Below are 12808 nucleotides of genomic sequence, written 5' to 3' on the forward strand. Positions count from 1 at the left end.
AAAGAAAAAAGGGGACGGGGATGAGTAAAGGTACTAAAGTCTTTTTTCATGGCTGCAGCCATTTGCATTGATTTTAGGAGTAAGGGTCGCACCTTTGTAATAGGAAAAAATAAGAGTAAGTGGTGTGGAAGGCAACTCTGGCATTGAATTTTAATATACATGAAAAAAAAAGAAAGAAAGAAAGAAAACGTAAATTAAATGCATTAAACCCTGTGTGGAAATCTCTGTGATGGAGTTGTTGACCAAAAGACAACAGCAAACGAAGAAGAAGAAGAAGAAAAAAGATGTGAATGATCAATCTAAAAATGAGAAAGAAAAAAGGAAAAGGAAAAATTAAGAAAAAGGAGGAATATCACTAAGAGGTAAGTAATGACAAAACACGGTACAAAGCAGAAAAAAAAAGAAAGGATGAAAGAAATGAAAGAAGCACACATACACACCGTGAGTGTTGAATAACAAAGTGAGCGATCAAAGAAACGTAGCTTGAATATGGAGAAAGATGAAGAAAATGAGATGGCGTTGAAAGCGTGCTTTTTCTTCGGTTTTTTTTTTTTTTTTTGGTTTTGGTTTCTCTCTCCCATCCTTTTGGATCAACGGCAAGATGTGCAACTATCTGAAACGCAGATAAAAGTTGACCTAAACGACGAAACAAAACCATCATGGATGAAAAATGTTGTCTTGGTGAAAGAAATGTAAAAAAAATGAGACACTTACCACGAGAGCCATCACCAACAATACACACAGAACGGCGGGTCCCCAGAGATCGTCGTATCGGCCGTCGATACGATGGTTGATCATCCAAGCTCGCTTCTCAAATCGATACAGCGCGTAAATGGCAATAGCGGCAGCTAATCCGATAAACACACCACCCACAGCACGTGAAATATCATCACCAAAATTGAGCAAGCTCAGAGCTACCGTCAGGAGCAATGCACAAAATTGTAACCAACTGATAAAAGTACGTTCGTTGGCAAAGAACACCTTGGGCTCGACGCGGACCTTTGTCTTGAAACGTCGAGGAGGAGCGTCTTCTTCGTCCAAGGCCGTCTCTGAACCGCTCTTGCGTCGAGACGAGAACACGCCTCGAGAGACGCCCGAACTACGACGTTGATTTGAAAAGAATCGCTCGCCACTGAAGAAATAGCTCAGACGGGGAGGAAGCAACGAAGACGTGTGTTTTGGCTTTTCAGGTACAGGCGGCCCTTCGCCTTGGATAGTGGCCGACGACTTGACATCGATGGCCGTGAACTCTTGACCCTTGGAGTACGCTGTACCAGAAGATCGGTCGCCAGCTGAACTACTGCGACGACTGCCTTGGACCACTGCTTGCTGGTTCTTGCGTTCCTTTTCTTCAATCATTGCACGACGGTAACGGCCGTCAATGAGTGGCTTGAAACTACGTGAACGTGTGAGACCGATATTCTCCGCCCGTGGTTTTCGAATGTCCACATTCATTTCTGCCAACCACCAGGGCAGAAGGGGTAATCGTTCGCGGTAAAAGTGACATGCACCATGCAAGTATTTAGAAAACCGGGGTACTTCATGCACTAGATGAGATTCGATTAACGAAGTAAGCCACTGCGGTGGTTCCTGGCCCAAATGTGTTTGCAGCTTCGTTTCGAGAACAGCATAAGGGAAACGGAGAACGTCCGATTCATTGATGTAATGGAATGGATAATCGATGCCGACGTCGTTACGTCGCCAGTTGTGCGAAGGATGACGACGGAAAGTCTCGTCCAAATGATCTTCACGAATAAAAGTAAGGTTGGTATCCAAGGAGATTCGCAGTTTCTGGTCGTCCGGTAACTGGAAAGCCGTACGGTTGTAAAATACGCGTAACATTGGCTCCAGCTGCTTCTCGCGGAACGACGTTTGCACACCGTGAGCGATGAACCGGCTGTCATTGATAAATGTTTCGTCCGCACCCGTTTTCCGTAAATCGTTCACCAGATGATCGGCCGTATAGGTTCCCGCCATAAAATTATTGATCTGTGATGCCTCCAGTTTGAATCGATCCTTGACCGATGCCCCATTCAACCAAGGTGCGTGATGCGTCTTTCTTTCGATGAAGGCGCTCGGCGTATCCATGGGACCGTACCTGGTGACAATAGTGATAAAATGAGTCCTCTTGCATGTTTGGTTTGGAGATATTTAAGAAATGTTAATAAAGAATCAACCTACCATCGGAACCGAATGGCTTCTGCACCTTCATCTCGTTGCAGACGGCCAGTGTACAAATCAAAGTTCCGGTTATCAAAGTAAACGCTGGAAATAGCGGAATCGGACGGTTCCCATTTTTTGGCCTTGTTGAAAATTAATACTGGTAAATGCAGCATGATGATGGCCTTCACTTCGGTAATGTTGTCGGGATGAATCCAATATTTGGCTGTAGCCCGTTCAAAGGCATTTTGATCGCCTCCAGAGGCAGGGTTACCAGGCGACTGTCGACCCCGGTTGCGACAGATGTCATGGAGGGCGGAAATATACACAATGGCGATATCAAACCGTTGCTTATCCAACGGTTTCTCCCTTAATCGTTTTACGTAATCTTGCTTTAAATTCAGACCTGTCCATTTGTCGTGCTTTTTAAGGATTTTTTGGATGGCTGTAAAGTTGACACGGGTGAATCGAGACAAATCATTGACATCGAATAAGATTTCTGTAAGCGCTTCGTCCATGATGGCGTAGTTGGATTCCGAAGCCATATTGGGATTCTTTTGGAGGGTTTGGATCGTACGTTCGCAATAGAGGATACGAGCATCAATTTCAGCCAGTTTAGCATTGATGAAATCATACACTTTGGTGAGTTCATTATCCAAGAGCGGGATGAAATCGGCTTCATCTCTTTCTGTCCACCCGTGATCCAGTTGACGGGATTTCAGCTCTTGTTTGAGGATGTCGTAGGCTACATACGATAATCGCCATGGTGCAAATATATTCTGTTGTAATTCGAGACCGTACTTCATCTAACGAAAGAAATAGGATCAAAAGGAAAAAGAAAAAGTAAGGGAAGCCAGGAAAAAAAAAGGGGGGGAGACGCAAGAGAGAAGCAAAATAATAGAAGGAGAAGATATTAAAAGATGGGCGTTGTGCAATGGGGTTGAGAAGAAAAAGCGCTATACGCTATACAATGGCTGATGTGATTGCACTGATGTGGTTATTTCTCAAATACAGAAAAAAGAGAGAAGGAAAAGAACGTCAGCAGTCTGATATAAAGTGGAATATAATTAATTGGTGCGATCTAGCAAACAGGCAAGATCAGCGAATCACCAAGATAAAGATCAAGTAAGATAAAATAGAGGAAAGACCAAAAACTGATGAAAGCAAACAAGAAACAGAAAAAATAAGAAAAAAAGCTTCAACCAGAGAACGTCAGAAGGGGAACTACTAGAAGAGAGCCAAAAGGAAAAAGGGGAAGAAGGGAGAACATCGGTATTTCTTCTATATCATCCAATAGGAATTAAGGGGCTCTGAACATGTCGACGGCAAGCTGTGTCTCTATTTTTTATTTACTATTTTCTTTAATTTTTTTGGTTTTCTTTCTTTTTGGACTTCTTTGTCATTGAATAACAGCAATATTTTTGATAGGTCTAGCTATTATGGTGCGGGTAGATGGGGTGGGGTACGTAGATGAACCGAAAACGGAGTAGGGAGCCTAGGGATGAGGAGTCAATCTATGCATAGCTGTTGCCACAAAAAAAAAGACCCATCATCAATGTTATTGTCAAGCTGCCGTCATTTATTATCGATTCCAACCATTCTATCGAATATCAGTCACCTCACGGCATTGATAAGTCTAGTGTAAAATAAAAGCATTAGTTAATATATCAGATCGATCGTGTATTTATCACCAGATCACTTTGATGCATACAAGGACATGTGCGTGGGGATAGACCACTTTGGAATCTTCTGCATGTTTATCAGCGCCCTGCATGGCGAGAAAGACAAGAAGAGACACAGTGACCCAAATTCACCACTTACTTGCACCCATTTGCCAAGATGTCTCTGAGATCGTTGAGTAAAATCAGACAGGTTTTAGTGTCAGTCTCTCAGTTCATGTAGTTGACAGATCGAAAATGAACAATGGAAGGAGACAACGAACAAGGAGCAATGTAACCAAGACATAGTTCGTTCCTCTATGTTATTAGTAGCTTGGGTCTCTACTGACAAGATGTATTAATTGTTAAAGTCACCTACGCTTTTCTCTTGCCTTGGCTTCGGCTTTTTCTTGACTTTTTTCAGTCGCTCCTTACCTCCTATGTTGATGGGTTGCCATTTTTTTTTGGGTGAACTTTTTGCCTCTATTTTTTTTTCTATATCTCGTTCAAATCTTGGGCACGGCCAGTGACAACGAGCTATCATCCCCAAATAACACAACAACGACCTACTGGGAAAAGAAAAAGAGAATCATGTGGGCAGCAAACAGGATGACGGAACATTCTCCTCATATCTCCTCACCCTCCGTAGCTTCTTACATGTCTCCTTCAACACTCCCATGCTTTCAAAAGGAACTATTAGTATTAAAGGTTTTCTCTTCTTTTTTTCTTTTCTTTAATTTAGCTTACCAATAATCATTTGAGTTCATTAAGATGGTGGTGACGATTTATACGGACAACCACATGCTGTCTTTGGGGGAATCCCTCGTTTGAGAGTAACATTGCGAATGCAAACACTTTTTCTTTGGTTCTAGAGAACAATTACACAACACAGTATCTGGCTGAGAACAAGGTTGGGGCGAAAGCATGAAAATTCATCCTACATGAGATGACAGGCAACCCACCATGGTACTCGACAGAATCTGTGGTCCCTAGCCCCCATACCACCACGTTGGGGAAAAAGGATTTTCCATTACCAGCAGTCTGTCAGCTTGTGGTTTGTAATGCTGTATTCCTCTCGCTGTAGTTGGTCATCATCCCTAACATAATGCCTGAATACGCATTCCATACTCTGAGTATATACGTGCAAACTCAAGGTTTCAACGCTACTACAAAAGTAACCGACAGATGTAGCTCCTCTGAAAACGATCATTATTCTTCAAACAGATAACAATTGTTACAGTAACCAAAGCATCCGTCGATATTATCTGAGCTGAACAGAAGGCAAACTGACAATAGTGCCGAGCACTACGGTCATACATAATTGACATTATTGGGCATCAACGTGTTTTCCGCATCGTCTTGAATTTCTATGCACATACTGCGCTTCAACCCTACAGACTTTAGTCTTTATTACTGTATTTAGCATTTGCAAAGCTTTAGTATACCGCCATTGTTTACAGTAATAGAAATTTATTTAATTCCATATAGTCAAGCATGGCCTGTAGGACATCTATCGTATTATATTCTTCGATCGGTACAAGGCAAATATTTGCCATGCATGTCGGCATGAGGTTTGCGCTAGAAATCTGCAACGATGGCTTGCTCTTGTTGGTCAATTACTCATGATATGTATGCGGCATTTTATCTCCATAATTTGATGCATCTATGGGGCCAGATTGCATTGTTGATATTTGTGTTTATCTATCATTTGTCTTAAATTTTCTATATTACATGCTTTCGATCTGCTTTTTTTATTATCATTTGGTTTTTTTTTTTTTTTTTTTTTTTTTTTTTCATTCGTACATGGGCCACGGCGCAAAATCTGTTGATATCCCGCCATTGCCCGCAGTTTTTGACGCAGACGCCATGCGTTACACTGTAACGTCTTTTTGGATCTTTCATCATTTAAAATTTCTCGGCAGGCATTTATCAAATCGTAAGCATGATAGAAATTATGCGTACCATAGCTGACCGGAAAAGCAGATAGAGGGTCTGGATCACCGCTGACAAAAGAGCACACCACCTTAAAGCCGCCACTCGGCAACCTTTTGATCACGTCTCTGGTTACCCGGTCCTATTTCAAACATCGAGACAGATAATTATAGCAACCACATGTATTATTGGGCTAATAGACAGATACTTTATTGTGAAGTACAAGATCTATTCCAGCACAGGAGTCCCCAACTAGGGTCACATACGATAATCAAGACTTATTACAAAATTACAGGCATACTACGCTGTGCGTAGCGATCAGCCATTGTCGAACACGCCGAAAAAAAAAAGTTGTCAACATCGTAATTTTAAGGAAATTGGAACCACAGCTGGTAACCTTCTAGTCTCTGATAAATCTAAACTCCAATCACCGAGATCAGTCGTTTAGATGTGGACACGGCCGCAGACACTGCCACAGAAACCAAAACGCCGGTGTAAGATCCAAAGACATAAAAGAATAAGGGTAGTCAGAATCAAGAAATATCGTGAAGCCGGAGGTTCCTTGTCCTTTAATTCATACTTTCGTGGTGGTCATTCATATGCTTTAGTGAAGATCGGTATCGGATAAAGTCTGATTGGCTTATATGATATTAACAAATCAATTTTGATGGGAAGATATGTTATAGTGGTATGATTTATGATATAAGGGAATGATGATTGTATACGCGATATTTTCGGCGGGTTCACCACGGTTTATCTCGAGGAAAGCCATGAATAACACGTACGCAGGATTTCAAATCACCAAGTTTTTGCAGCTGGAATTCACCCTGTCAAGACAGGTGGACATCGTTCTTTCTTGGACTGCCCCAAATAGTGCGCATGGAAACATACTAACTACGCCAAATGTGCCAAATACGTTGAATACCTGAATTACGCTGAATATGCTTATATACAATACGCTCACTTTTCAGACGGAGAAGGATTCGGAGAGCTATTCGCATACAGCAAATCCAAACACTTTCATACCAGAAGCACTTTGCGAACATGGGAGCAGAACTAATTGATGCAGCGATAACATTTGTCGATATTTACGACTGTGAGGAGTAATACGAGTAATGCGCCAGAAAACTGCCATCGTAGATGTTCCTAGACTTGCCAGTCTGGAACTGGTTTAGTGCATGTTTCAAGGGATTGCTAGGTCATACCCTTTGCTTGTCCAATAATTTTAAGATATTGTCTTCCAGAAACAATGTTTGATGTTCCCGAGAAGAACCCGCCGCACAGTGAGCTTTTTGTACAATAGAATTACCAGAGACATCGAACTCGCGTTTGTGAATTACGGGCGGGTCGCATGCTCATCGCATGATACATCATAAGCCTGTATTGGTCTTGCGTGAAACGCATATGTGACGTATTTACTGACGACAAAGTTTGATTGTTTGTAACTCGTAATCTAGCTAATGCGTGATTTTTCTTTGTCTTTTCGCCGGTTATTTTTAATGATTTTACTACTTTTCACTTCTCGCCAGATAGCACCTTAGCGTAACCCAATCCGCCAACATCAAGAAGATGGAAAACTTTTAAAAACGTCTAGGTAATGTGTTGGCTCAATTTATGTATTGTTAGCTTGTCTAATGACCCGGGAAATTGAGTAGCTCCGAAGACCAGGCTGGCTCGTTGACGTGGAGGATGCCCCCAAGCTTTTCAGCGTTGGCCAAGCGGTTAAAGTACTACTCCATTCTATTTCATTTCATGTTTCGAACGGCACATATTGCAGCGCGAGCACCGAGTGAAAAAACTGCATGCAAAATGATGTCCTTTTATGCACTGTGAGTGGCCGATCTTAATTGAAGTCCAAAAGAACCCCAGGAAGCATTTTCAAAAGGGTGAATCCGGTACTGCTTGAGCATAACCAACCTCTCCGCGCATCATCTACTGCCTGTGGTCCTGCTCCTTTGTACACCTCGAAGCTTGTGGGCCAAATTGGAGTTTACACGGTTCCAAAAAAGAACGATGAATAACCGTTGCTGTGACACTTCTCCGAGGAAGAGCTCTAACTTGGTGGAATCGACTAGATATTGCTGCCGAATTTTGTCCTGCTTAATCTCACCGTGCCACCCGTAATCGTTTACACGAGCCTGGAAGACATTTGTCAAAAAGCGACGTCCTTGATTAAAGTTTTGGAAGCCAAGAATCGCCTTTTGCGTAATCAGTATAACCAAGTGAAGGCCAAGTTGACGGAAGAGACCATGCTACGGAAGCTATGTCAGAAGGAAATAACTGAGCTGCATCGGAAGAGACCATGCTACGGAAGCTATGTCAGAAGGAAATAACTGAGCTGCATCGGAAGAGACCATGCTACGGAAGCTATGTCAGAAGGAAATAACTGAGCTGCAAGCCCGGTCTAAAGGATACTAAATCAATACGGCACAATTACCGAATATGTTGGCGCTTCTTACCATGCGATGAAAATCTATGCCGCAAGCACTTCCCTTCCATATAGTGGGCGGACAAACGTTATCTTGTCTCAAACGAAGCGCCGAATGATGACGGCACAGTTCTCAATTCTTTGCATGCCATATCCTTGTTTTCTCTCAACAACAACCATCCTTGCGCTGGCGCTTGTACCCCGAATGTGGTGCTTGTAGGTTTGAGATAGAGTAAAAACTACAAAAACACAAGTAAAATACGTTAAGACTCTGTTTGTTTGAGAAAGATGAATTAAGAAAAATTAGTGTATCTGAGATAGATGATCGAAGTGTAAGCTTATTAGCATATAAGCTACTGACATTGACATTGACATTGACATTGATGTTGACGTATCTTTGATTAATCGGTACATTGACATCTGACATCCTGTCATTGATCGTAGATTCGGGATTGGGACTGTTTAGTGCCTCAATGGATCAGGTCACACTAGTTTAATGGCCGATTCTGGATCTATCATCGCTTCGTTATTAAGGATCGGATCCTTCATTACGATGTGATGGATTCTGATTGGACCATATTTGTTACGAATTACGGCTAGAATACCCCAACTTCAACCATGTGACGAGAAGCCCCAGCTGAATATTTTCCTCTTACACCGAATGGGCCGGCAAATCTTATCTTGTCTCAAATCATATCCCCGAAAGATGGTGGAACCGCACTGAATCCTCGCTATGCTATCTTTGTTTCTCGTGTAATAAGACATCACCGTTAGAATCTCGCTAACCTCCGAAGACGAAACAATCAAAATTTGTACAGATTGATCAAGAACATTCTTCTTACCAATTCAAATTTCGAATGACGATCAAAAATGCCTCTCGTATACACGAGAAGTTGTATGATTGAGTCAACAATGCATCAAAGATGTCCAACCTTCGGCAATGGTGGTGCACTTTCTTACAGAGAATCAAGCATACCTGGTACCCATATGCAAACTATGCGAAAGCATAAAGCTTTTAGATCATATGAACAAAAACCTGGACAGGAAGCAGTTTGAATGTGAAAGAAATAAGGAGGAGACCATGCAGATGACAGAGCCAGTACCGCATTTATTGTCTTCGTTCTGCCGACACAGCGTATTTGGCGTATTTGGCGTATTTAGCGTATCCAGCGTATCCAGCGTATCCAGCGTATCCAGCGTATCCAGCGTATTCAGCGTATCCAACGTATTCAGCGTATCCAGCGTATTTAGCGTATTCCGCGTATCCAGCGTATCCAGCGTATCCAGCGTATTTGGCGTATTCAGCGTATCCAGCGTATTTGGCGTATTCAGCGTATTCAGCGTATTCAGCGTATCCAGCGTATCCAGCGTATTTAGCGTATTTAGCGTATCCAGCGTATTCAGCGTATTTGGCGTATTTAGCGTATTCAGCGTATTTGGCGTATTTAGCGTATTCAGCGTATCCAGCGTATCCAGCGTATTCAGCGTATTTAGCGTATCCAGCGTATTTAGCGTATTTAGCGTATCCAGCGTATTCAGCGTATTCAGCGTATTTAGCGTATCCAGCGTATTCAGCGTATCCAGCGTATCCAGCGTATTCAGCGTATCCAGCGTATCCAGCGTATTCAGCGTATTCAGCGTATTTAGCGTATCCAGCGTATTCAGCGTATTTGGCGTATTTAGCGTATTTAGCGTATCCAGCGTATTCAGCGTATCCAGCGTATTCAGCGTATTTGGCGTATTTAGCGTATTCAGCGTATCCAGCGTATCCAGCGTATCCAGCGTATTTAGCGTATTTAGCGTATCCAGCGTATTCAGCGTATTTAGCGTATTCAGCGTATCCAGCGTATTCAGCGTATTCAGCGTATCCAGCGTATTCAGCGTATTTGGCGTATTTAGCGTATTCAGCGTATCCAGCGTATCCAGCGTATCCAGCGTATTTAGCGTATCCAGCGTATTCAGCGTATTTGGCGTATTTAGCGTATTCAGCGTATCCAGCGTATCCAGCGTATTTAGCGTATTTGGCGTATTTGGCGTATTTAGCGTATCCAGCGTATCCAGCGTATTTAGCGTATTTAGCGTATCCAGCGTATTCAGCGTATTTGGCGTATTCAGCGTATCCAGCGTATTTGGCGTATTCAGCGTATCCAGCGTATTTGGCGTATTCAGCGTATCCAGCGTATTTGGCGTATTCAGCGTATTCAGCGTATTCAGCGTATCCAGCGTATCCAGCGTATTTAGCGTATTTAGCGTATTCAGCGTATTTGGCGTATTTAGCGTATTCAGCGTATCCAGCGTATCCAGCGTATCCAGCGTATCCAGCGTATTTGGCGTATTTGGCGTATTTGGCGTATTTGGCGTATTTGGCGTATTTAGCGTATTCAGCGTATCCAGCGTATCCAGCGTATTTAGCGTATTTAGCGTATCCAGCGTATTCAGCGTATTTGGCGTATTCAGCGTATCCAGCGTATCCAGCGTATTTAGCGTATTTAGCGTATCCAGCGTATTCAGCGTATCCAGCGTATTCAGCGTATTTGGCGTATTTAGCGTATTCAGCGTATCCAGCGTATCCAGCGTATCCAGCGTATTTAGCGTATTTAGCGTATCCAGCGTATTCAGCGTATTTGGCGTATTTGGCGTATTTGGCGTATTTGGCGTATTCAGCGTATTCAGCGTATCCAGCGTATCCAGCGTATTTAGCGTATTTAGCGTATCCAGCGTATTCAGCGTATTCAGCGTATCCAGCGTATCCAGCGTATTTAGCGTATTTAGCGTATTCAGCGTATTTGGCGTATTTAGCGTATTCAGCGTATTTAGCGTATCCAGCGTATTCAGCGTATCCAGCGTATCCAGCGTATTCAGCGTATTTAGCGTATTTAGCGTATCCAGCGTATTCAGCGTATTTGGCGTATTTAGCGTATTTAGCGTATCCAGCGTATTCAGCGTATCCAGCGTATTCAGCGTATTTGGCGTATTTAGCGTATTCAGCGTATCCAGCGTATCCAGCGTATCCAGCGTATTTAGCGTATTTAGCGTATCCAGCGTATTCAGCGTATTTGGCGTATTCAGCGTATTCAGCGTATTCAGCGTATCCAGCGTATTTAGCGTATCCAGCGTATTCAGCGTATTTGGCGTATTCAGCGTATTCAGCGTATTTGGCGTATTTGGCGTATTTAGCGTATCCAGCGTATCCAGCGTATTTAGCGTATTTAGCGTATCCAGCGTATTCAGCGTATTTGGCGTATTCAGCGTATCCAGCGTATCCAACGTATTCAGCGTATCCAGCGTATCCAGCGTATTTGGCGTATTTAGCGTATTTAGCGTATTTGGCGTATTCAGCGTATTCAGCGTATTTGGCGTATTCAGCGTATTCAGCGTATCCAGCGTATTTGGCGTATTCAGCGTATCCAGCGTATTTGGCGTATTCAGCGTATCCAGCGTATTTGGCGTATTCAGCGTATTCAGCGTATTCAGCGTATCCAGCGTATCCAGCGTATTTAGCGTATTTAGCGTATTCAGCGTATTTGGCGTATTTAGCGTATTCAGCGTATCCAGCGTATCCAGCGTATCCAGCGTATCCAGCGTATTTGGCGTATTTGGCGTATTTGGCGTATTTGGCGTATTTAGCGTATTCAGCGTATCCAGCGTATCCAGCGTATTTAGCGTATTTAGCGTATCCAGCGTATTCAGCGTATTTGGCGTATTCAGCGTATCCAGCGTATCCAGCGTATTTAGCGTATTTAGCGTATCCAGCGTATTCAGCGTATCCAGCGTATTCAGCGTATTTGGCGTATTTAGCGTATTCAGCGTATCCAGCGTATCCAGCGTATCCAGCGTATTTAGCGTATTTAGCGTATCCAGCGTATTCAGCGTATTTGGCGTATTTAGCGTATTCAGCGTATCCAGCGTATCCAGCGTATTTAGCGTATTTAGCGTATCCAGCGTATTCAGCGTATTCAGCGTATTTAGCGTATCCAGCGTATCCAGCGTATTCAGCGTATTTAGCGTATTTAGCGTATCCAGCGTATTCAGCGTATTTGGCGTATTTAGCGTATTTAGCGTATTTAGCGTATCCAGCGTATTCAGCGTATCCAGCGTATTCAGCGTATTTGGCGTATTTAGCGTATTCAGCGTATCCAGCGTATCCAGCGTATTCAGCGTATTTGGCGTATTCAGCGTATTCAGCGTATTTAGCGTATCCAGCGTATTTAGCGTATCCAGCGTATTCAGCGTATTTAGCGTATTTAGCGTATTTAGCGTATCCAGCGTATTCAGCGTATTCAGCGTATCCAGCGTATTTAGCGTATCCAGCGTATCCAGCGTATTTAGCGTATTTAGCGTATCCAGCGTATTCAGCGTATTTAGCGTATTTAGCGTATCCAGCGTATTCAGCGTATTTGGCGTATTTAGCGTATTTAGCGTATTTAGCGTATCCAGCGTATCCAGCGTATTCAGCGTATCCAGCGTATTCAGCGTATTCAGCGTATCCAGCGTATTCAGCGTATTCAGCGTATCCAGCGTATTCAGCGTATTTGGCGTATTTAGCGTATTTCGTCAAACTGTTCATGCATGCTGGTTGTGGGAATGCGAGCCACCTGTCTTTGGCAGGTTGGATTCCATTTGTGGAGGC

At 43.1% G+C, this 12808-nt stretch overlaps 2 protein-coding genes across 2 annotated transcripts; both read right to left on the bottom strand.

The window, feature by feature from the left end:
- Positions 1-609: 609 nt before the first annotated feature.
- BYT42DRAFT_547539 (VTC domain-containing protein) lies at positions 610-2966 on the bottom strand (the record flags this gene model as incomplete). Its single annotated transcript, XM_051565953.1, has 3 exons — positions 610-636; positions 715-2098; positions 2182-2966. 3 exons carry the CDS (start codon positions 2964-2966, stop codon positions 610-612), a joined length of 2196 nt encoding a protein of 731 aa, XP_051421771.1.
- Positions 2967-7678: 4712 nt separating this feature from the next.
- Positions 7679-8212, bottom strand: BYT42DRAFT_547540 (uncharacterized protein; the record flags this gene model as incomplete). The annotated part of the gene is made up of 2 exons (XM_051565954.1): positions 7679-8002; positions 8210-8212. 2 exons carry the CDS (start codon positions 8210-8212, stop codon positions 7679-7681), a joined length of 327 nt encoding a protein of 108 aa, XP_051421772.1.
- Between the last annotated feature and the right edge of the window lie 4596 nt (positions 8213-12808).

Source organism: Radiomyces spectabilis, assembly GCF_025331425.1.
Source record: "Radiomyces spectabilis strain NRRL 2753 chromosome Unknown BYT42scaffold_9, whole genome shotgun sequence".
NCBI lineage: Eukaryota > Fungi > Mucoromycota > Mucoromycetes > Mucorales > Radiomycetaceae > Radiomyces > Radiomyces spectabilis.